This window comes from Coenobita brevimanus, chromosome 70, assembly GCF_032717465.1.
Source record: "Coenobita brevimanus isolate Jiangsu-jjx chromosome 70, ASM3271746v2, whole genome shotgun sequence".
Taxonomy (NCBI): Eukaryota; Metazoa; Arthropoda; class Malacostraca; order Decapoda; family Coenobitidae; genus Coenobita; species Coenobita brevimanus.
The window spans coordinates 41,337,658-41,360,236 of NC_137023.1; the positions used below are offsets into that span (position 1 = coordinate 41,337,658).

The window sequence follows — 22,579 nt, forward strand, 5'->3', positions numbered from 1 at the left end:
GCCAAACTGAGCCAAGGCACATCCTGTAGGCCCAAAAAATGTCAAAGATTTTTTGTTTTGTTTCGCCATAGCTCCTTTCAAATTCGTCATATCGACATGAAACCCAAACCTAAAGGTGCATCTTTCAAATCTGCATCCTACAACATGCCTCATTACATCAGGGAGGTCACCCCCCAGTTAGCGGTAGGTGGGTCGGGCCTAAAATTTCAAACGGGCATAAAATCTTCAATTTTCTCCCAATTTACTCCAAATCAGACATGTGACATCTTTGACTAGATATCCTGTTGCGTCATTTTAAAATGACTGCCGGGGACGGGTTTGCTGTGCCTTGGCACAGCTTCTTGTTTTTGCTGTTAAGTTCACAACAAATAATAGAAATATTGCCCATAATGTTCCGTTGCTACCTACTAAGAGTTTCTCCCAGTTTATAATAGGCTACCAGTTGTAGGGGAAGGATGTCATCTTCTGGAACACATGCCGATTCACTGAAGTCTGCAAGAGGAATGCACACGGGTAAGGATGTAAGAGGCTTTGGAGATTTTGTACAATCTCTTAAGGTTATATATTATGCATATCACACTTGAACATCCTCTTATGTGCACTGTATTACATATTATTTAAGTCTTGACATCATTTGCATCAATAACATACAAGTAGGTACTGGCAGAAAAAATCTCTAAGGAAGATGTTCAGACCCACTTAAAATACGTCCCTATGTACTACCTTACCTGTGAAAACGCAAGATTATGGTCGGCAGGTACTCCACTTTTTTTTTTTTTTTCCTCGTCATTCACCACTTCACAGCAGAAATGGATAAAATGGAGAGAGAGAAATGTGTGACATGGGCTGAAATGGTTGTGGGGCGTGATGGCAAGAGTATACTTTTATACCCTGTGGGAATGGATATTGTAGGTTTTGCAGTAAGGTGTCAGTCAAACGCTGAAAAAAGAGGATGGTGCAACCAGAATGTAATGAGTAGGATAAGCCAAGATACAGTAGTGGCCACAGCGTACTATTCCCTTAATTAACCCCTTCAATCCGATTAATCGTGTCTGTTTTCTGCTAGCCACCTACAAACTGTTTTATTTAGTTGAGGGAGAGACAACAGGATGTGAAGTAGTTGACAGAGACATTCTGACCCCATCATTACAAAGGGACTCTCCTAAGCTGAACAACATCGTCTGGAGATGACAAGAATAAAATGTGATTGTGTTGAAAGGGTTAAATTCGTCCCGTGTGCTGTGCAAAAAGTGACTGTGAAATGGAGGCAATATGCTCGTAAAACATCTTGTATGGATACCTTCCGCTAAGACAGCACTGGACAAGCTACGGGTATTAAGGTCTACTCATTCCTCTCGCCCTCACAGACCCACCCCTCGTGTGGTCAATCTGCTAGCCATTGCATGAGAAATCGAGATGAGCTGTGACCTAAAGTAAGTGGGGACCATTTTTTATCGTAATGTTAGCTGTGGAACGGGACTGGTCCTAACTGAAGGGTGCGATGTCCATATACCACATGTCATATTCCGAACAGTAACTGGATTGAATATCTGAGATGTTAAGGTATACAGGGTGCGTACATATACAACAAAAGAAGGTGTGGGTCTTGCCCCATAAAGTGAGCCTTCAAATAAGACATGTTGTGCGTATCATTTGGTCTGGATAATTTGGCTGTCTTGTCTGAGTTTGCATAAGAAAACTACGATGTTAAAACATCGGGCGGGAGGTTTGTGCGATCCAATCACCACCGGATAGAAAAACTTTAAGATAAGGCTGTCAGGATATATTAGTTTAAGGCGTGGTGTTGGCAGTGGAAATATCTAGATAAATACATGTATGTTAAGAGTTCATGAGAGAGTAAAGGAAAATGTTATGCTGGATGTTTTTAGGTCGACTTCTCGTCCTAAAGACACCAGCAACTGAGCGGGGTCCTCTTTCTAGACCGGAAATAGAACACTTACAAAGGAGCAGGGCATAAAAACTCGGCAAGACACCTTATCACATATACTGCCTTAATCCAACATCCTTTCAATATACATACAATGGTGCACTAGATGTGAAACGGGTATAGTGACAGGTTAGTTAACAATAACACATCACGTCACATAGACACTGTGATTATACCTGAGTTATTGTACAAGAGAATATCACATAAATATGGTGACACTGTTCATATGATCTGTCCCTTGGACTCTCCGTAGGACACTGGTCTATTGCACTTAGGTATCGCCACACACTTGTATATTGCTCTAGTCCTGGGAACTTAGGCACTAACACAGTACACTGAGTACGTGGGGTTAGAGACACTTTACTGGTGGTGTTCCTGTCTCACTGTTTATAGAATACACGGCACTGTTAGAGACACTTTACTGGTGGTGTTCCTGTCTCACTGTTTATAGAATACACGGCACTGTCACTGTTAAGTCTCTAACACGACACTGGGTTCTCACTGTGCCGTCACTGGGCTGCCAAGGTGGACTTAGTCGAGATGGCGCCCGGGAGTCGGAGGGAGCCCTACTGGTGAGCCCTCCTGCAGTAGGCACGGGACAGCTCTTGAGGGCGTCACGGCCCGGGAGCGTTTCTGGTCTGGGGTGCAGGGAAGCCCTTTCCTGTCAGAGCCTCGACCTGGTGAGGGACCCTCGGGGCTGGGGCCAAACAGCGTCAGGAGTCGGGCCTGCCGCCTCTTACTCTGGGCGGAGGGCCGACGGTGAGTGGGGCCAGGGCGGTCCCGCCCTGGGGTCTGAGGACTGGCCCTGCGAGGCCTGGAACTGCAGTCTCCTCTAGGTTGGGGGGTCGTCAGGGGTTGGCTGCGGCACCTCGCCCGCAAGGCGTCTGTCAGGACCCGGCGTCGTCCAGGGGCAGGCTGAAGGGCGTGGATCCCACCTTCAGCAACCTGGCCTCGCCACAACTCCTGCAACGGCAGCACCTCTGGGGAACCACACCTGGAGGGAGAGACAGAGGGGCGTCCCGCGTGGCTGCAGGGTGGAGAGTGGGCCGCTCAAGGGACCTTCTCCTCCAGGAGAACCCTCGGGATTGTGAACGAAGGGCGTTCAGTGGCCGTCTCTTCCCCGACGCTTACAGTGGGCGTCGTCGTGGTTCCACAGGCCCTTGGGTTAGCAGCAGAAGGATGTACAGTGGCCATTCCTTCCCTGGCACGTACAGTGGCCGTCGCTGCGGTGCTCCTCCTGAAGGAGGAAGAGGCAGATGAGGGACGTACAGTGGCCTTTCCCTCCCCAACGCGTACAGTGGCCGTAGTCGCGGTTCCACTCTTGCCTTTGCCTGTCGGTGTGCGTATGGTGGCCATCACACCGAGGCGGGCTCCAGATGAGGCTGCAGCAGAAGGACGTACAGTGGCCGTTCCTTCCCCGAAGCGTATGGTGGCCGTCGTCGCGGTGCTGCAGGGGGAAACTGCTGAGGGACGTACAGTGGCCGTTCCCTTCCCGGTACGTCCTGTGGCCGTTACCGCGGTGCTGCTTGGGACTGAATCTGGAGCAGTCCCACCCCAATCCTGACGAGGGCTGGTCCGCACGAGAAGTAGTCTCGCATCCCTGCGACGTCGAGTTGGACAGGTTGAGCCCGTCTCGCTCTGGGCCAGCATCGTGCTCACCTGGCCCACTGTGGTGTCCTCCTGGGGTAGGGGTGGGGCTACGGCTCCGTAGCTGGGTAGGGGGTCTGGTGGCGGGAGCGTGCATTTCAGAAAAAAAAAAAAAATGGTGGACCAAGGAGGTTTGTTGGTTGGAGATAATGGCAGGGTGGCCTGCGAATAGCATGGACCCCCTTATACCTATCAACATCTAAATTATAAATCAACAAGGCACTTGCTTCGGTAGTACATATACTGAAATTAGAATGATACAGGGAACGTTAGCATGGCTGATCAAAGATGACACACAAAATCGTGAAGTGTTAATCAACGAGAAGCGCGTCATACTCGTACGGTCATCGTGGAGTGTTAATCAACGAGAAACGCGTCATACTCGTACGGACGTACCATCCAAGCCGTCTCCCCTGGTGTACTAGATGGCAATAGTCTCAGTGGCATGAAAGTCCGGAATATCGTTTAGTACATAATTATGCACGTTTTTGTAGCTCGAGACATAGAACAGAGCTTGCTGAGGAGCTTTGTAATATACTGTACTGAAAATGACGAGTACGTAATCTTTTTTAAATTAGCGTATTCATACCAGTATGATCCTGAGTGGCGATGTCCTGGGTGGCGTGATGAAGTCGTCTGCTACGGAAGTCAACAATCACAGTCAGCTGGCAGTCGTTGCCATGGAGGCCGTGCAAGGTCAGGCGCCTGGTTCACAAACCATTACTTTGATGAAAATTGGCCACTACCAGATAGGAAACACTCTTGGAGCTGGGACTTTCGGCAAGGTTAAATGTAAGTATGTGATCTGGTTCGAATTTTTAGAAATAAAGAAACAAGGCCACTGGGCCTTCATGACTCACAAGGACAGCGTCATTCATTGCAGGCTCGGTGCATTTCTTTTATTCATTAGGAAGCCAAGAATCCTTACACCCAGGTAGAAATTCCTGCAGATACACCATTTTCTGACTTTGCAAAATGGTAATTGTGGGTATACAATCAGTCCTTGCAGTTAAAAAAAAAAAAATGGTTATTCTACTGTAGCACTTTTGAAAAAAGTGGGTCACATATATTGATCGATTAGTTCTTTAGCAAATGGGCACTGCCTTTCCATATTTTGGTTCTGTTATCGTTCAGCCCCTAATGGAATTCATTACTTTTCTGTTTGCCAATGGATAGTTCTCTCAGTGACAAGTACCAACACTTACCACCGCAACCCAGTAATTATGGCAATACAGATTTTTTTTTTTTTTCTGAAATTTTTTATTGGAAGCTGGTCTTGTCAGCCAGATCTGGTGAGTTATGAGTGCATTCGTACGTTGGTTTCCACCGCGCATTTGATTGAATCACGGACTGTGTCCAGTGAGTGACCTCATTACAATTTCCCATGTTTTAGGCCAATCATTATAAACCTGTCTATCTGTTGCCAGATGCCTTAATCCCGGAAGGGGTGGCCACAAACAAATCGCCTCCATGTCGTCCTGTCCCCCACCATTTCACAGCCCTGCTCCCAGCTTACACCCTCCTCTCATATACCTCTCCACTCCATCCCTCCATCTCATTCTTGGCCTCCCCCTCCCTCTCCCCCCCTCCACCTCACTCACATACACTCTTCTCGTCGGTCTCACTCTTCATCCTCTCCACGTGGCCAAACCACCTCAGTGAGTTTCTCTTAACGCTTCCTGTTACATCCACACCAAAACGCTCCTTCACATCCTCATTTGTCAGTCTGTCTCTCCACATGCTGCTCTCAAGTAACTTATTTTCACTGCTCTCACTCTTGACTTCTGTCTCTCCAACAAGGTCCAAGCTTCACTCCATACATTAGAACTGGTATCACAATAATGTAACTTTTTCACTTTGATGTCCACTTCCCTGTTTCTTATCACTGCTTTCAAGGAACCAGCAAACTTTCTTCCTTGTTGTACCCTTTCAAGCACTTCAGTCTCCAAACTTCCATCCTTACTAATCACACTACCCAAGTACTTAAACGCACTCACATTTTCCATTTCCTCCTCATCCATCCTCACTGTATGTTCACTGACTTCACTTCTCTCGAAAACCATAACTTTACTCTTCCCTACATTCACCTTTAGATTCTGTTTCTTACACACTCTCCCAGACATTCACCAAGCCTTGCAGCTCCCTTTCGTCTTCACTTAACAACACAGTATCATCTGCAAGCAACAGTACATTAAGTTTCTAAACACTGCCCCATCTCATTAGGGCCACTCCAGCATCCACTGCACAACCTTGTATCTCTTTTATAACCCCATCCATATACATACTGAACAACCATGGAGACATGACACATCCCTGTTTCAGTCCAACCTTCAGGTAGAAAAATTCACTCGGTTCACTATCCACATGCACTGCAACCTTAACACCCTCATACATACGGTACTCTTCACAGCAGTCAGCAACTTCCCATCAACTCCATATATTTTTATTACCGTACTTAACACAATCCATGTGTATCCACCCTGTCATATGCTCTCTCCAAATTCATGAAGGCCTTGCACAACTTCTTTCCCTTCTCTAGAAGCTTTTCCACCAAAGATCTAAGAATGAATATCTGATCTACACAACCTCTTCCCTTCCTAAAACTTCCCTGTTCTTCTCCAGTTAATTCCTTTGTTATTTCCTTAATTTCTCTAAATAAGAAAGGGAGGCCTTTCAGATGAATTTGAATTTAGCCTAGCTATGGCGACTGTACAGGGCACCTGTCCGAGTTGTTGCTGTGGGTTTTACAAAGTCATTGTACATTTTTTCGAAAATGACCATGCTTGTATTAAATTCCTGGACGAAGTCCAGGAATGAAGACAAAATACTTCCGTTAGTATTTCTTGAGATATTTATTCCTAAAGGAACATATGAATGCTTCACTCCTCCACTTCATCACTGCAGCACATCTCCATAAGCCACACAGGCAAGTCAACAGCCAGTGACTTAAGGTTAGTTCGGTTAATACAGCACGTCCTTATACAGTAGGCACTCATAGTATGCGAGTTCAGAGTATGCGATCCTCAGTGTATGGGAGGACCTTTTTTTTTTTTTTTCCCCCCCAAATTTTAGTGTATTTTTTAATAGTACGCGAATTGAACTTGTTGTGGGTGAGAAGGCAGCGAAGAGTGGCCCAAATCTGGGGTTTACCCCGAGCACCTGACATTGCTACCCCAGGAAGTGCCAACCACCAGTGATGGAGAGTGGAGACTTGTTGATATGGAGCTCAGCCAGGTACTGTGTGCCCTAGATAAATTCAAGGAAAAATTCAAGAACATCGAACACTGTTAGTTGCAAGTGGAGGAAGTGATGACTTCACTTTGAAGGGTTTATGAACGAAGTGAGTGCATTAGCTAGTGAAAGTGTTGAAAGTGTTAGTGATGAGAGGTGTGGCGGGTGGTGCAGGTGCACGCTAGGGTTCTGAGAAAATTTGCCATCAGACAATAATTAACTTGTTTCTTCCTTGCTGTAGTCATCTTTGAATACATATTCTAGCATCACCCATAGCTGTCATCATTAATGACGGCGAATTGTTTTGTTTTTGTTGTGATGGCGAATTCTCCCAAAACCCACACTAGGTGCCTTACCCTGCCTCGGATCCCTTCTTACCTCCATTAAGCCTGTTGTCCTCTTGGGTTAAGGTGAGCAGCCATATTCTTGTTGGTTTAGTTAAGCCATATCCTTGTTAATTTAGTAAAGCCATAATCTTGTTGGTTTACTTTATCTTAGGTAATATGTCTTAGATAGTTTCCCTGTACAGTACAATACTTAGGTCTGAAAGGAGTCTCAAGGGTTGCCCATGAAGGGAGGTGCCACCCATATGTAATTTTTTCCATAAGTTTATGTATTCAGAGTATGCTAATTCCTAGTGCGCGACGTCCTCTGCTGCCCATATACTCACGTACTATGAGTGCCTACTGTACAAAGTTAGGTTAGATTAATGAAAAAAAAATTACTTCAGTTAATACAGCACAGCCTAATAATAGGTTATGTTTGATTGGATAGGTTAGGTTAGGTTAATGAAAAAAACAAAGTTAAAGAAGAAAGTGGATGAGGAATTTGGAAGGAATTTGAGTGTAAAGTGGAGGGACTGTAAGAAAATGTTCTGGAAAGAGGTGAATAGAGTAAGACAGGGTGGAAGTAAAGTTAGCAGGGGAGTGAAAGATAAAAATGGTAGATTACTAGTGGAGAAGGGAGAAAAAGTGAGCAGATGGAGAGAACACTTTAAGGAATTGTTGAACTTAGAGGATGGAAGTAATAGAGTATAAGTGGCTGGGGAATGGCTGGGAGAAGGAGGGAGGTGAGAAGACAGGAAGAAATCAGTAGGATAGAAGTTGTGGAAGCAATGAAGAAAGTTAAATCTGGGAAAGCCTCAGGAATTGATGGAGTGTGTGGTGAAACACTGAAGCATTGGGGAGAGATAGTAGTAGAATGGATGTGGAAGATGTGCAGATTGGCCTGGGAGGAAGGTAGAGTCCCGGAGGATTGGAAGTCAGGTATAATTATTCCCTTGTACAAAGGAAAAGGGGAAAAAGAAGTGTGTGGTAATCATAGGGGCATTTGTCTTCTTTGTATAATAGAAAAAGTGTATGGTAGGATACTTATAGACAGAGTTAGAGAAAGAACAGAGAAATTAGTTGGAGAAGAACAGGGAGGCTTTAGGAAGGGAAGAGGTTGTGTAGATCAGATATTCATTCTTAGATCTTTAGTGGAAAAGTTTCTAGAGAAGGGAAAGAAGTTGTATGCGGCTTTCATGGATTTGGAGAAAGCATATGACAGAGTGGATAGACAAGGATTGTGGAAAGTGTTAAGAATATATGGAGTAGATGGGAAGTTGTTGAATGCTGTGAAGAGTATGTACGATGGTGCGAAGGCTGCAGTGCGTGTGGATGGTGAACTAAGTGAATTTTTCTCTTTGAAAGTTGGTGTGAAACAGGGATGTGTCATGTCTCCATGGTTGTCAATCTGTACATGGATGGGGTAATTAAAGAGGTACAAGGTAGGGTAGTGGATGTTGGAGTGGCCCTGGTGAGAGAGGATAGTGTTTGGAAACTCCCTGTACTGTTGTTTGCAGATGATACTGTGTTGTTGAGTGAAGACGAAGGGGAGCTGCAAGGCTTGGTGGATGAGTTTGAGAGAGTGTGTAAGAAACGGAATCTAAAGGTGAATGTAGGGAAGAGTAAAGTGATGGTCTTTGAGAGAGGTGAAGTTAGTGAATGTACAGCGAGGTTGGATGGTGAGGAATTGGAAAATGTGAGTACGTTTAAGTACTTGGGTAGTGTGATGAGTAAGGATGGAGGTTTGGAGGGTGAAGTGCTTGAAAGGGTACAGCAGGGAAGAAAGGTTGCTGGTTCTTTGAAAGCAGTGATAAGAAACAGGGAAGTGAGCATGGAAGTGAAAAAGTTACTACATGACAGTATTGTGATACCAACTCTAACGTACGGAAGTGAAGCTTGGACATTGTTGGAAGGACACAAGTCAAGAGTGAGAGCAGTGGAAATGAGTTATTTAAGAGGAGCCGGTGGAGTCACGTGGAGAGACAGGCTGACGAATGAGGATATAAAGGAGCGTTGTGGTGTGGATGTGGATGTGATAGGAAGCGTTATGAGGAACACACTGAGGTGGTTTGGCCATGTGGAGAGGATGGAAGGTGAAAGACTGACGAAGAGTGTGTGAGTGAGGTGGAGGGGGGAAGAGGGAGAGGGAGGCCGAGGATGAGATGGAGGGATGGGGTGGAGAGGTATATGAGAGAGTGGGGTGTGAGTTGGGAGCAGGGCAGTGAAATGGCGGGGGGCAGGGCGACTTGGAGGCGATTTGTTTGTGGCCACCCCAAACGGGATTGAGGCGTCTGGATAGAAATACATCATTCTTTTTAGAACCTGTTTTAGTTATTTCTGTACGATTTTTATTGCTGAATATTTCGTAAAATACCCGTTTTGAGGGGTACAAGGGGGGAGTGGGGCCAAAACTCGACAAAGGCTAATTTGCAGTGAAATCCACAATCAGAATCCTACAGAAAAAACTAAAATCAGTAGGTTTCTGAAAAAATAAAATTAAAGGGGGGATTGGGGACTTCACTGATAATTTTACCCATATTTTCTTTTGAAATAAGTCTCTCATAGGTTACAGTACTTGTTAGTGCTCCTGGATTACCACGGCTGCTGGGCATTTTTATAAGCTTACCTCTGAAAGCTATAAACCAGTAGCTGGCCATATTTAACGTTTGCATTGTGCATTATTGAATTTGAATGCTGGCAGTCAAATGCAAGTGAGGTTAGGTTGTATTAGGTTTGGTTTGGTTAGGTTAGGTTAGGTTTGGTTAAATCATTAAGTTTCCCATAGTTTTTTCCTGGGATACACCGACATGTCCAGTTGAAGAGGTTGTTGGTAAATGCTGCCACAGGTGACCTGACCACTTCCTTAATTACTCAAAAATAGGCATATTTTGTCTTTTTCCAATCACTTTTTAATGTCACAATTCAACAGTTAACGGTCTGTGTTGCATATGTATCAAAATTACTTACCTTAAGATTGTGAGTTTGTTATAATATAGGTGGAATCACATGGCCTGTTTGGTCAAGAATTACCATCTGTTATTATTCTAACTCATGAACAAAAGTGGGTCACATTATGTTAATAACATTGGTACACATAAGTTGCTGTAAGTCATGTACTGTTAGACAGGAGTGTGCTGTAGGAGGATGATGTCACTAATGTGCGAGGGTTGTGCTTGTGGGTACGATGCATAATTTATTAATACTTTGCAGCATGAATGTGGCCTTTTCATCATTTTGTATTGAAACTGATCATTCACAGGTTATTTATTTTTTTATATTACCATACTGTGCATTTTTTTTTTTTTTTTTTTTTTTTTTTTTTAAGAAACTTGCCTCTGAAATCCATAAATGGAAATTTAGAATATGTAGCTGCTGGTAAATATTCCCCGCAGTTCTACCATTGGCACCTAGACATCTGTCAGACACTCCTAATGCACTCTTGAAATTTGGCACCTGGTTGAGAAGTGAGATCAGACTTTTGGCTTGATATGTATTAAGTCTTTCAATGTTAGGTTTAGTGGCAGTCATAAGTGTCTCTTTATTTATTCTTTTTCTTTTTGGGGGGGGGACTGGGGCAAAGGCTCCCTTGTTAGATTTGTTTAAGATAGGATGGTTTAGGTTAGGTTAAATCATTAGGTTTGGTGTGACTTTGACTGGGTTACTTTTGGTTTTTGAATTGCATACATGTGAATGTGTTTGATGCACTGATGCCCCTAATTAGGTTTGTTTTGTTTGTCCTATTCACTTATTATAGTGTTAAAAAAAAAAAAAATGTGTTGCATATTGTACAATATTAGAATTGCTTTCCTTAAGACTGTGAAATTGTACAAAATCAGTTTGAATCACTGTGTGCATGGTAAAATTTTATCCATATTCCATAACATTTTTGGCACCATACAGTACCGGTATGGTAAATGTTATTTGAGCAGTATTGTATCAAAAGAAAATTTATTATGCTTTATCCATCCATCCATCCATCATCCTATCCTATGTTGCCCCATGAGGAGCATAGGAGCCCGGGGCTAGGCAAGTTGGTCCTGACATATAAGATGAGAGTGACCAGCCTCACTCATCCCTGAGTGGCATTACTTGAGCAATATACCCCAACCACCCCTTGGATATAAATCTTCACCAGCTCAATCCGATTGGAACACAATAATTACCCACTAAACCACCAAGTGCCAAAATTTGGTTATATGGTTACCACCCAGCATAATAAATGGTTTCCTGGTGTACAGGAAACCATTTGGCTTGTCACTCAGTGTAGAGTCACCCACAGGCAGAAGGAAGAGGAAAGAATGAAGGAAAGACTGACAGAAAAGGGAGTGTAAAGTCACCCGTAGGCAGAAGGACGAGGAAAGAAAGAAGGAAAGGAAGAAGAGGAGGATGGAAGGGAAAAAGAATGGAGGAGAGGAAAGGGCAGACACCTGACAGCAGCACTACATTGAGTGAGTGAATGGGAAAAAAAATATACATATATATCAGCTATCAGTAGTAGAAGTCTCATTAAAGAGCATTGTTGTAATTTTATTGTATTTCATGGCTGCAGGGGTAACTAACTTAAGTCTGCCAAGCAGACCAAACTTAATTGTATCCGAACCCTGGCGCATACAGCTTGAGTCAGACCGGCAGAACTGAACAGCTATCTCTGTATCATATTGAATTTCATTGTGTAACTGTTGTTAGTGACAAAATACATACCGAAAGTAAAAAAAAGAAAAAGAAACAACACTTACAGGATTTCTTCTAAACTGTCTGGCCCCCGGAGCAGAAATCAAGAAAATTTCAGTTTTCTTGTTCCCTTTAAGCCCAGTGACATTTTTTGTTTTTCTGTTTCCAGTCTATTTTATTTGATCAAGGAGAGACTCTTTAAACCTCCCGAGAGCTGAATAAAATCCTATGGAGGTAGCAAGAAGAAATCAGTGAAAGACATCATCATATTGAGGGGTTAATAGATATCAATGAAAACATCTAAGGATCATCCAGAGCAGTTTTACTGGATCTCCAAGTTGTGTATTTAGGGCTGTTCCAATACTGTTGTGCAGGAAAACATACCCTAGGTCCCTTCATCATCACAAGTGTAGCCCCCTCACCTACCTCAGTTTGTATAATTAATTTTTGTGTGTAATTTTCATGTGTCCCACAAGTTATTCATTATAAATCAAAATCATCATAATGTACCGTCTATCTATCTATCTAACCTAACGCCCTAATCCTGCAAAGGGTGGCCGCAGCCAAAACGCCTCCAAGTCACTCTGTCACCCACCATTTGACTACCCTCCCCCCAACTCACCCCCCTCTCCCTCATATACCTCTCAACTCCATCCCTCCACTTTAGAATATTGCAGTACCATACCCAACACAAACCACACGCCAGCAAAAGTATTGTACAGCAGTAGGCTAGCACGTTATGCCACCTTTTTTTGACATATGGTACCTTTATAAAGTATGGTGGTGTCTCAGGTAATATGTTGTTTTGTAGTCTGATTGTGGAAGTGTAGAAAGGTAAGTAAAAATGTGACCTAACACGTGATGTGGCTAAATCTCGGGTACTGTGGTCCTCTTGAGATGTCATGCTTGTCTTAAGCCATCCATAATGTAACCCAGTCATATATACTCAGCTTCCTCTGTGTGTATATACTGTATATGTATTTACCGAGTTGTAGGAGGAGGCCGTAGCACGGGCCGAACAGGGTAGTACTCCCGAGGGGAATAGGAATGGTGGTGATAGGGAGAGCTGGAGCTCCTGTTTCACTAGCTATCTAACCATCCCCCTTTTGCTGACCTTTTCAGTGTGACAGTAACATGGAGAGTAGACCAGCATACTCTCCCAAACATTTCCTCTAACTATCTATGCACTACACCACATGCACTTTACATTTCACACAACGTATCCCACTACGCTACAGGGGTTGGCGCCAGCAAGGGCATGCGGCCAGAAAACTTTGCCCCCACTACCTAGTGGCGGACTTCTGGGGGGAGGCGTGGCGGGGGTTCCGCCGGCATAGATCATGGGTCCAGGGCGAGATGGGGCTCGGGCCTGTGCTAGAGGGTACAGGGCATTGCGGTTCCCAGGCTGCTGCTTCCGCCCAATAGAGAGGGGCCCGAACCTGGGAGTAGCGTCCCAGGAGGCTGCCCTATCAGTGGGTGTATAATGGCGGGATAGTTGCAGTGCCAAGACGCGCTTGGAGGGTGTCCCTGCAGCTGTCCTGGCAGGGTGCCCCGAGGCCACTACCACAGCCACTGGTAAGCTGGTGGGCTAGGGGTCCCAGATCCATTGCCTGGACCTGGGACTGTGCGGTGAGTGGGACCTGTGCTGTGTCTGTCCCCATTTATTAATACTGAAGATGACAAAACAGAAAAGGTTTCAAAGCAAGCCTGAGGACAGTAAATCACCCATGGGGATGAGGGTGGGTTCATGGAATGTGGGAAGTTTGAGGGGAAGAGCAGGGGAAGTCGTTGAGGCATTCAGTAGGAGGTGGGTGGACGTGGCGTGTTTGCAGGAAGTCCGGTACAGGGGTGGATCAGCCAGAAAGATTGTTGGGAAGGACTGTTGCTATAAGTTGTTTTGGCAGGGGAGGACAGACGGATATGGAGGTGTTGGTGTGATGGTTGCGGAGAAATGGGTGGAATATGTTATGAATGTTTTGAGAGTAAGCGATAGGATATTGGTTGTGAAAATTCTGTTGGGAAGAAAGATAGCTGTGATTATATTGGCATATGCTCCACAGGCAGGATTGGATGAATCAGAGAAAGATAGATTTTGGGATGATTTAATACGTGTAGTGGGTGGTATGCGGGATGATGAGATAGTGATTTTGGGAGGGGACTTAAATGGTCATGTAGGTGAAGCAGCCCAAGGTTATGAAGGAGTGCATGGGGGATGTGCATATGGTCTAAGGAATGCAGAAGGGGAAAGGATACTCGAGTTTGGGGAGGCAACGGACATGATTGTGTGCAACACATATTTTAGGAAAAGAGACAGTAGGTTAATTACATATGAGTCTGGGGGAAATAGCAGTCAGATAGATTATTTTCTGGTTAGGAGGGCCGATAGGAGGTTAGTGAGGGATGTTAAAGTTATAGGAAGTGAGGAGTGTGTGCAGCAGCACAAACTATTGATTTGTGATATGGTGCTTAAAGAACAAATGATGAAAAAGAGGACTTATGTACCTAGGAGGAAAATATGGAAGCTGAAAAACCAAGTAGTAAGGGATGCCTTCTATAGCGAGTTGAGGAGAGTGGTGGCTGAACAGGGAGCTGTAGACAGAGGCGTTAATGAACAGTACAGAGCCCTCAAGAACAATTTCTTGAGAGTTACTGATGTAACATGCGGCTGGATAAGAGGACCACCAAGACATAAAGTAACTTGGTGGTGGGATGAGGGTGTAGAAGCTGCAATTAAGGAGAAAAGAAGGCTTTTCCGGGAATGGAAGAAGGGTGGTAGCAAAGAGGAATATTTGGCAGCCAAGCGTAGGGCTAGGAGAGAGGTATACAGGGCAAAGTCTGAGTCACAGAGACAATTACTTGATAACCTAAATCATGGGGAAAGGAAAAATATATTTAGGGTGGCAGGTCAGGTGAAGAGGGATAATCGGGATATCATAGGTGAGCAGTGTGTGAAGAATGATGAAGGAAGGGTAGTGGTGAACAGTGAGGATATTAAAGATGCATGGAGAGAGCATTATAACCGGTTGTTGAATGAGGAGTTTGACTGGGACAGGGAAGGTTTGGAGCCAGCAGATCCAGTGTCTGGCCCTTGGCCTTTGATTGATACTGCTACTGTGAGTGAGGCAATAGGCAGGATGAGGGTGGGGAAGGCAGCAGGTGTGTCTGGGTTGACTGCCGAAATGTTGAAGGCCTCAGGCGATATAGGGGTGAGTTTAGTCACTGACCTGATAAATAGGATTATTTATGAGTGTGTTGTCCCAGATGATTGGCTGAAGAGTGTAATTGTAAATGTGTATAAAGGGAAGGGTGATGCCCTGGAAAGAGGGAATTATAGAGGTATAAAGCTTTTAGATCAGATAATGAAGGTAATGGAGAGAGTTTTAGAAGGTATGATTAGAGAAAGAGTGAATATTGATGAGATGCAGTTTGGGTTTATGCCAGGTAGGGGGACCACTGATGCCATATTCATTGTTCGACAGCTTCAGGAAAAATATATTGGTAGGAGAAGGGATCTTTATTTTGTTTTTGTTGATTTGGAAAAGGCCTTTGACAGAGTCCCTAGAGAGGTGGTGAAGTGGGCAATGAGAAAGCTTGGCTTGGAGGAGTGGCTGGTTAGGGTGGTTATGGCCATGTATGTGGGTGCTCACACCCAGGTGAGAGTGAATGGAGATTTGAGTGATGAGTTTTCCGTGAATGTTGGTGTGCATCAGGGGTCAGTCTTGAGTCCCATGTTGTTTATCATGGTACTTGAAGCCCTTTCACGTGACTTTAGAAACGGACTCCCGTGGGAGTTGTTGTATGCTGATGATTTGGTGTTGATTGCAGAGAATGAAAGGGAGGCGGAGGAAAGGTTTAGGAAGTGGCGAGATGGTATGGGGCAAAAGGGTTTAAGGGTAAATGCAGATAAAACAAAAGTGATGATATCTAGGGTTGGTGGCGGTACTGTCAAAGACGAGGGAGAGTGGCCATGTGCAGTTTGCCACAAGGGCATGGGAAGTAATTCCATCTTGTGCGGTGTGTGTGATAAATGGGTGCATAAGAGATGTAGTGGTATCAGAGGTAGACTGCGAGATAATGCTGATTTTATGTGTACGGCGTGCCAGGGTGAGCAGGTGGAGATCGTCAGACGTGAAAGAATTGAACTTGCTGGTGAATCTCTTGAGTGTGTGGAAGAGTTTTGTTATTTAGGAGACATGTTGTGTGCTGGAGGTGGGGCTGGAGCTAGCTCTGTGGCTAGGGTGAGAAGTGGTTGGAAGAAGTTCGGGGAGCTCTTGCCTCTCCTGACATTGAGGGGGCTCTCCCTACGTGCTAAGGGGTCTTTGTATGCAGCGTGTGTTAGGAGTGTAATGCTGTATGGCAGTGAGACCTGGGCAGTGAAGGAGGAAGACATTCGCCGGCTCAGACGTACAGAAATGACAATGATTAGGTGGATGTGCAGTGCGTCCCTGCGTCCAAGGCCTGGAGGGGCTGGGTTTACAATGGAAGAGTTGAGAGGTAGGATGGGACTGGAGTGTATTGGTGTTGTGATGAGGAGAGGTAGATTGAGGTGGTTTGGACATGTGGAGAGGATGGGGGATGATAGTTGGGTGAGGAAGGTGAGAAGTGTTAATATTGGGGGTGGGGTTATGAGGGGTAGACCGAGAAAGACATGGGACGAGGTCATTAAGTGTGACCTTAGGGTTAAGGGACTGAACAGGGAGGCTGCAATGGATCGTGCAGCATGGAGAGCCGCCATTAGGTGACCAAGGCCGACACATGCAAGCATGTTGGAGCCTTTAAAAACGAACGAACGAACGTATTTACCTGCCGTAGTTGTGATATGCAGGAAATGGACTACGCCCACGAGGTCTCATTTTCGTGTCTCAATCAGTCAGACTTTGCCACTCATTTAAGTTTTTGGATTGAACGATATCTTTGTCCAGGCAATTCCACAGGTCAGTGCATCTGTATGGGAAACTATTTCTTGATATCCTTCAAGCAACTTGTCTTTTTCAATTTCTTTCCATGTCCTCTTGTTGCTCCCCTATCCCATACAGACAGATCTTCTCTGTCAGTTTTGTCTGCTCCCATCATGGCTCTGAACACAGCAATCATGTTACCCCTCTCTCTTCTTTCTTCTAGGGAAGGCAGACCTAGCTTTTCTAGACTTTCATTGGATGATAGATTTGCCAGATTGGGACCATCGTAGTTGCTGCTCATTGTATTCTCTCAAGCTTGTTTATATTTTTCTTTTTGTGTGGGGACCACACCACTGCTGCATATTCTAACCTGGGGTGGATTAGCGCTACTATCAATTTTTTCATCATCTCCTCATCTGTGTGCGTGTATTTACCTATTTGTATTTACCTGTTTGTAGTATACAGGAATTGAGCAATGCTCGTGTTGTCCTGTCTCCATATCCACATTTATCAAGTCTACCTTTACACACATGAATGTTTTTCTCATGCATCACCTCTTTGTCTAAGTCATTCCAAATATTTATGTAATTACCTAATATACCTAATTGTGATATACACGGAATGTGCTCTGCTTGTGGGTTTCCGTCGCTATTTCTCAATAAGTCAAATTTAGCTTTAAACTCATTTAAGTTTTTAGACTGGACAATCTCTTTGTCCAGGTTATTCCATAAATCTATACTTCTGTAAGGAAAGCTATATTTCTTGATATCCTTCAAGCAGCTTGACTTTTTCAATTTCATTCCATGTCCTCTTGTTGCTCTCTTATCCCATACAAACAGATCTTCTTTGTCAATTTTATCTACTCCCACCATGGTCCTGAACACTGCAATCATGTCTCCCTTCTTTCTCCTTTCCTCTAATGAAGGCAAATCCAGCTTTTCCAGCCTCTCTCTGTATGACAGGTCTGCCAGACTGGGGACCATCTTGGTTGCAGTTCTTTGTATTCTCTCAATCTTGTTTATATCTTTCTTTTTGTGTGGGGACCACACTACCGCTGCATATTCTAACGTGGGGCGGATCATGGCCACTATCAATTTTTTCATCATCTCCTCATCCATATAATGAAATGCTACTCTTATATTAGTCAAGAGTTTATAAGTCTCTCCAACTATCTTGTTAATGTGCTTTTCTGGTGACAAACTATCTTGGACCAGCACACCCAAATCTTTCTCTTCTCTCATTTTTGTGATTAATTCATTACCCATCAGATAATTCAGTGATGGCCTCCTGGTACTTTTACCCATTTCCAATATTTTACATTTTTTTTTCATTAAATTTCTTTTCCTATGTCTGGCTCCAGTTATGTATCCTATCCAAATCCTCCTGCAACATATTACAATCCTCCTCAACCTCCACCTTCCTCAAGATCTTTACATCATCAGCAAACAGACTTGCATAACTGTTCACTCCATCTACCATATCATTTACATAAATCAGGAACATTACTGGCGCCAACACCGAGCCTTGAGGGACTCCACTTGTTACTTCCCTCCATCCAGACATCCTATCCTTTATGACTGTCCTCATTTGTCTGTCTCTCAAAAAGTCTCTCATCTTCCAGAAGTTTCCCCTTCAGTCCTCCTATATATTCTAGTTTCCACATTGGTCTTTTATGAGGTACCTTGTCAAAGGCCTTCTCTAAGTCTAAGTACACACAATCCACCCAACCATCTCTCTCCTGTACCACATCAATCGCTCTTTAGTAGAAGCTCAACAAGTTAGAAACACATGACTTACCACTTCTGAATCCAAACTGACGTTCTGCCAAAATATTCATCTCTTCCAGATATTTTATCCATCTGTCTTTCAGGATTCTCTTGCACAATTTTGCGACCATGCTGGTTAGAGACACTGGTCTATAATTCAGGGGTTCTTCCCTGTTTCCTTCCATATAAATTGGTACCACATTTGCCCTCTTCCATTCTTGTGGCACTTTCCCCTCTTCCAGAGAACACACGATTAAACTGAGAATTTTATCCGCCAGTTTTTCTCTGCATTCCTTCAGTACCCAATTAGAAGTTCCATCAGGTCCTGGGGCTTTCCTTACATCTTGAGTTTCCAGTAATTTATACACTTCCTGTACCTCCACTTTTATATCTTTTATCACTGGTACATTTCTAATTACTCCCTCCCCTTCCACAAGCTCCTTTTTATTAGTGAAAACTGACTGGAAACGTTTGTTCATTAATTCTGCTTGCATTGCCGCATCCTTATAGACCTCTCCTACTTTCAGTTTGGTGATTCCTTCCTTTTGTTTCAGTTTGCCATTAACAAATCTATAAAACAGGTTGGGATCATCCTTACATTTGTCTATTATACCTTCTTCAAAATTCCTTTCTTCTTATCTATGTATTCTTGTGTATTCATTTCTTGTTCTTTTATATTCTTCCTTTGTTCTGTTGTTACCTTTCTTCAGTTGTTCCATGCCTTATCTCTCTCTTTTTTTGCTATCATACACCTTCTGTTAAACCACTCCTTTTTCCTGTTTTCTTTCCTCTTACTCTTGGTACAAATTTTTCCACTCCCAAATTATAGAGGTCTAGAAAGATATCCCACTTCCTCTGTATCTCTCTTGTTTCTCTGAATTTTTTCCAATTCGCATTTTCAAAAAAGTTTCTCAATCCTGTAAAACTTGCTTTCCCAAAGTTGCATCATCCCTGTCTATGAAGCTCGTCTCTTGGCTCGACGTTCCCTATTAACATCTGGAACTCAATGACCACATGATCACTTTTTCCTAAAGGACAGAGATATTTCAGTGATTCTATTACATCGGGTTCTTTGGTAAACAGTAAATCTAACCTTGCTGGTGTGTCTTCACCTCGAAACTGTGTCTCTTCTTTGACCCATTGCATCATCACATTATTCATTATTATATTTAATAACATAGTGCCCCACGAATCCTCGCCGCCTCCCGAGTACCATTCCTCCCAGTTCACCTCTTTACAGTTAAAGTCACCCACCAAAATTATATTATTGCTTTTTTCAATTATTTTTTGTAAATAGCTAGCCATATCTGACAACATCTCCTGATATTCATCATCCTTCCATGCTCTCGTCTTTGGGGGAACATACACTACCGCCATATCTCTCTCAGCATTCTCTCCAGTTTCTAATTTCACATATATCACTTCAGCCCTGCCTTCTCCCATTTCCACAGTATCTACATTTATGTTGTTCGTCACTGCTCTCATCACTTCTCCTCCCATTTTTTCTTTTCTGTCTTTTCTCCATAGTTTGTATTTACCATCTCCCAAATGAACATCAATATCTTCTCTTAATTTGGTCTCTACAAAGCGCATGACATCAGGTTCATGTTCTCTCAAGAAATCATTAATTTCGAGCCTTGTCTATATGAGACCATCAACACTAGTATATATCACCTTCAATTATTTTTGATGTTTTTTATACCCTCTTCTCTCCTACTCTCCATCAGTACCACTTCCTCAACTTCTGATCTTTCACAGCCATCCCCCTTAGTTTCCTTCACTTCTGTTTCCTTAAATACTACTTCCTTACTTTCATATCCATTACTCTCCAAAAAAAAGTACTGTATTACATTCTTCCTCTGTCCTCTTATCATTTTTTTCCTTTACTTCTTCCTTCAATGATTTTAAAACTTCTCTTTCTTCTTCATTTAAATCTTTTCTTATTTTAATATTTTCCATCCCTGCCTCTTTGCTTAATTTCCAGGTCACTTTAAGTATATAATTTACTACACCTTCTGATGTAAACTTGACTCTCATTGGTCTTGTTTCCCCTTTCTTATAAGGCCCTATCCTCCTTACTTCCTCAATTTCTTTTACCCGCTTGTCTCCTTCGGGGTTAATCTTGCCTAATATTCCTCTCACCAGGTTTGTGTCTCTCTCGAGTCTCACGAACCTAACCTTTTCTTCCTCTTCCCTGTTTCCAAATATTACCACACATCTGTTCCTGTGTGTGTGTGTGTGTGTGTGTGTTTACCTATTTACCTATTTGTAGTACAGTATACAGGAATTGCGCTAAGCTTGTGTTGTCCTGTCTCCATATCTACATTTATCCAGTCTAGTTTTAAGCACATGAATGTTTTTTGCCAGCACCACCTCTTCGTCTTAGTCATTCCAAATACCTATGCTTCTGTTCGAGAATCTGAACCTTTAAAGATCATTAAGACATCTACTTTTCCTCAACTGGAAGTCACAACCTCATGTTCTTCCATCATTCGACACAAAAAGATCATCCCTATCCACCCTTTCCTGTTCTCATACGTTGCTAAACATCATGAGTAAGTCACTTCTTTCCCTTCTCATGCGCAGTGTTGGTAACTACAGTTTTTCCAATCTTTCCTCGTAGGTCAGTTCCCTTAAGCATGGTATAATGCTTGTTGCCATCTGTTGAACCCTTTCCAGTTTATCAATATGCTTCTTCAAATGAGGTGACCATTCCACAGCCGCATACTCTAGTATTGGTCGTGGCATGGTCACTGTCAACTCCCTCAGCATTTCCTTGTCCATATAATTAAAAGCCACTCTCATGTAGGTCAGTAATCCATAAGTGCCACCAATGATTCTGTTTATATGCATTTTTGGTGACAAGCCATCCTGAATAATCACTCCCAAGTCCTTCTCATCTTTTCTTTTACTACTTATCTTATTGTCCATTTTATATGTCCAATGCGGTCTTTTTCCACTCATTCTCATGTCTAATACATGACACTTCTTGGCATTGAAATCCATTTTCCAAGTCTGGCTCCAGCTGTGGAGATTGTCCAAGTGCTCTTGCAGTTTTTTATGATTGTCAGTACTGTACATTTAATGTGTTTCATGATTTTGGCATCATCTGCGAACATACTCATGTACCGTAACTATTCAGACCTTCTGGCAAATCATTTATATATATATATATATATATATATATATATATATATATATATATGTAATATATATCACCAAACTTTTGTGCATAGTATACGTGAGAAGTTTAATCCCTTCAGTCCAGTGACATAAACTACGATATATTGTAATTGTAAGCATTTTATTACATTGAGCATTTGTCTAAGTGGCTACAATTACTTTCATTTTCTCCACATGTATAATGTTTGCAAAATTTGGGGGTCACCTAAATGCTGTACAAAGGGACAAAAGGGACAGTTGTTCAGTTTGCCTATCTCTGATTGGCCACCACTGCCCTCCGTCCTCCTCCCCACCTGGTAATGGTCCTGTATGCCTGAGTGACTCATTGACATCTGCTCTGGCACATGCCATTATTAAATATAGCATTTGGGCCCGATTAGAATAGTTTTTATCACGATACAGTAGTACAGTAATCCCTCCAATATCCGATGTACTGTAATAGAGCCAAAGGCATGTCCGGATAGTGATCCTGTCCGGATATTGGGCCCCAGCCTCCTGGACTTGTACTTATGGACCCTAACTCAGAAAAACACCTATACAACTCCCTCTGGACATGCATTGCACCTATTTAAGACCCAAATCACACCAGTAAGGGACATAAAAGACTGAAATAAATGCAAAAGAACCATAAAATGAGGTTTTAGAGGTGAGTTTATACAATATTAAACATTCTGGGTACTTACAAGTCCCTGGCTCCTGGACTGGTTTGAACCGCCAGTTTGCAGTCCACAGTTAATCCTCTGCACTCTAAATTCTAATTTCTTAACACTGCACAACACTGTAAATTCCCGTGTGTTCTAGTGGCGAGGTATTGCAGTTTATTCACTGTTTATTCACAAAAAACAAGCGCCTGTGGCTTGCACTGCTATAAGCATCTGCTCTCGATCGGAGTTAGGCTGTGACTGTTGA

General features: G+C 43.3%; 1 protein-coding gene and 1 non-coding gene across 2 annotated transcripts in view; both read left to right on the forward strand.

Annotated features, from left to right (window-relative positions):
* The first annotated feature begins 3,814 nt into the window (after nucleotides 1-3,814).
* Nucleotides 3,815-3,918, forward strand: LOC145406522 (U6 spliceosomal RNA). Its single transcript, XR_013898546.1, has one exon. It is a non-coding gene; the product is annotated as a U6 spliceosomal RNA (small nuclear RNA).
* Nucleotides 3,919-4,275: 357 nt separating this feature from the next.
* AMPKalpha (AMP-activated protein kinase alpha subunit) overlaps nucleotides 4,276-22,579 on the forward strand; it is a 102,846-nt gene continuing 84,542 nt past the window's right edge. The window contains exon 1 of the mRNA XM_080277513.1: nucleotides 4,276-4,387. Within this exon, the coding sequence (XP_080133639.1) occupies nucleotides 4,276-4,387 (112 nt within the window). The remainder of the gene's footprint in view (nucleotides 4,388-22,579) is intronic.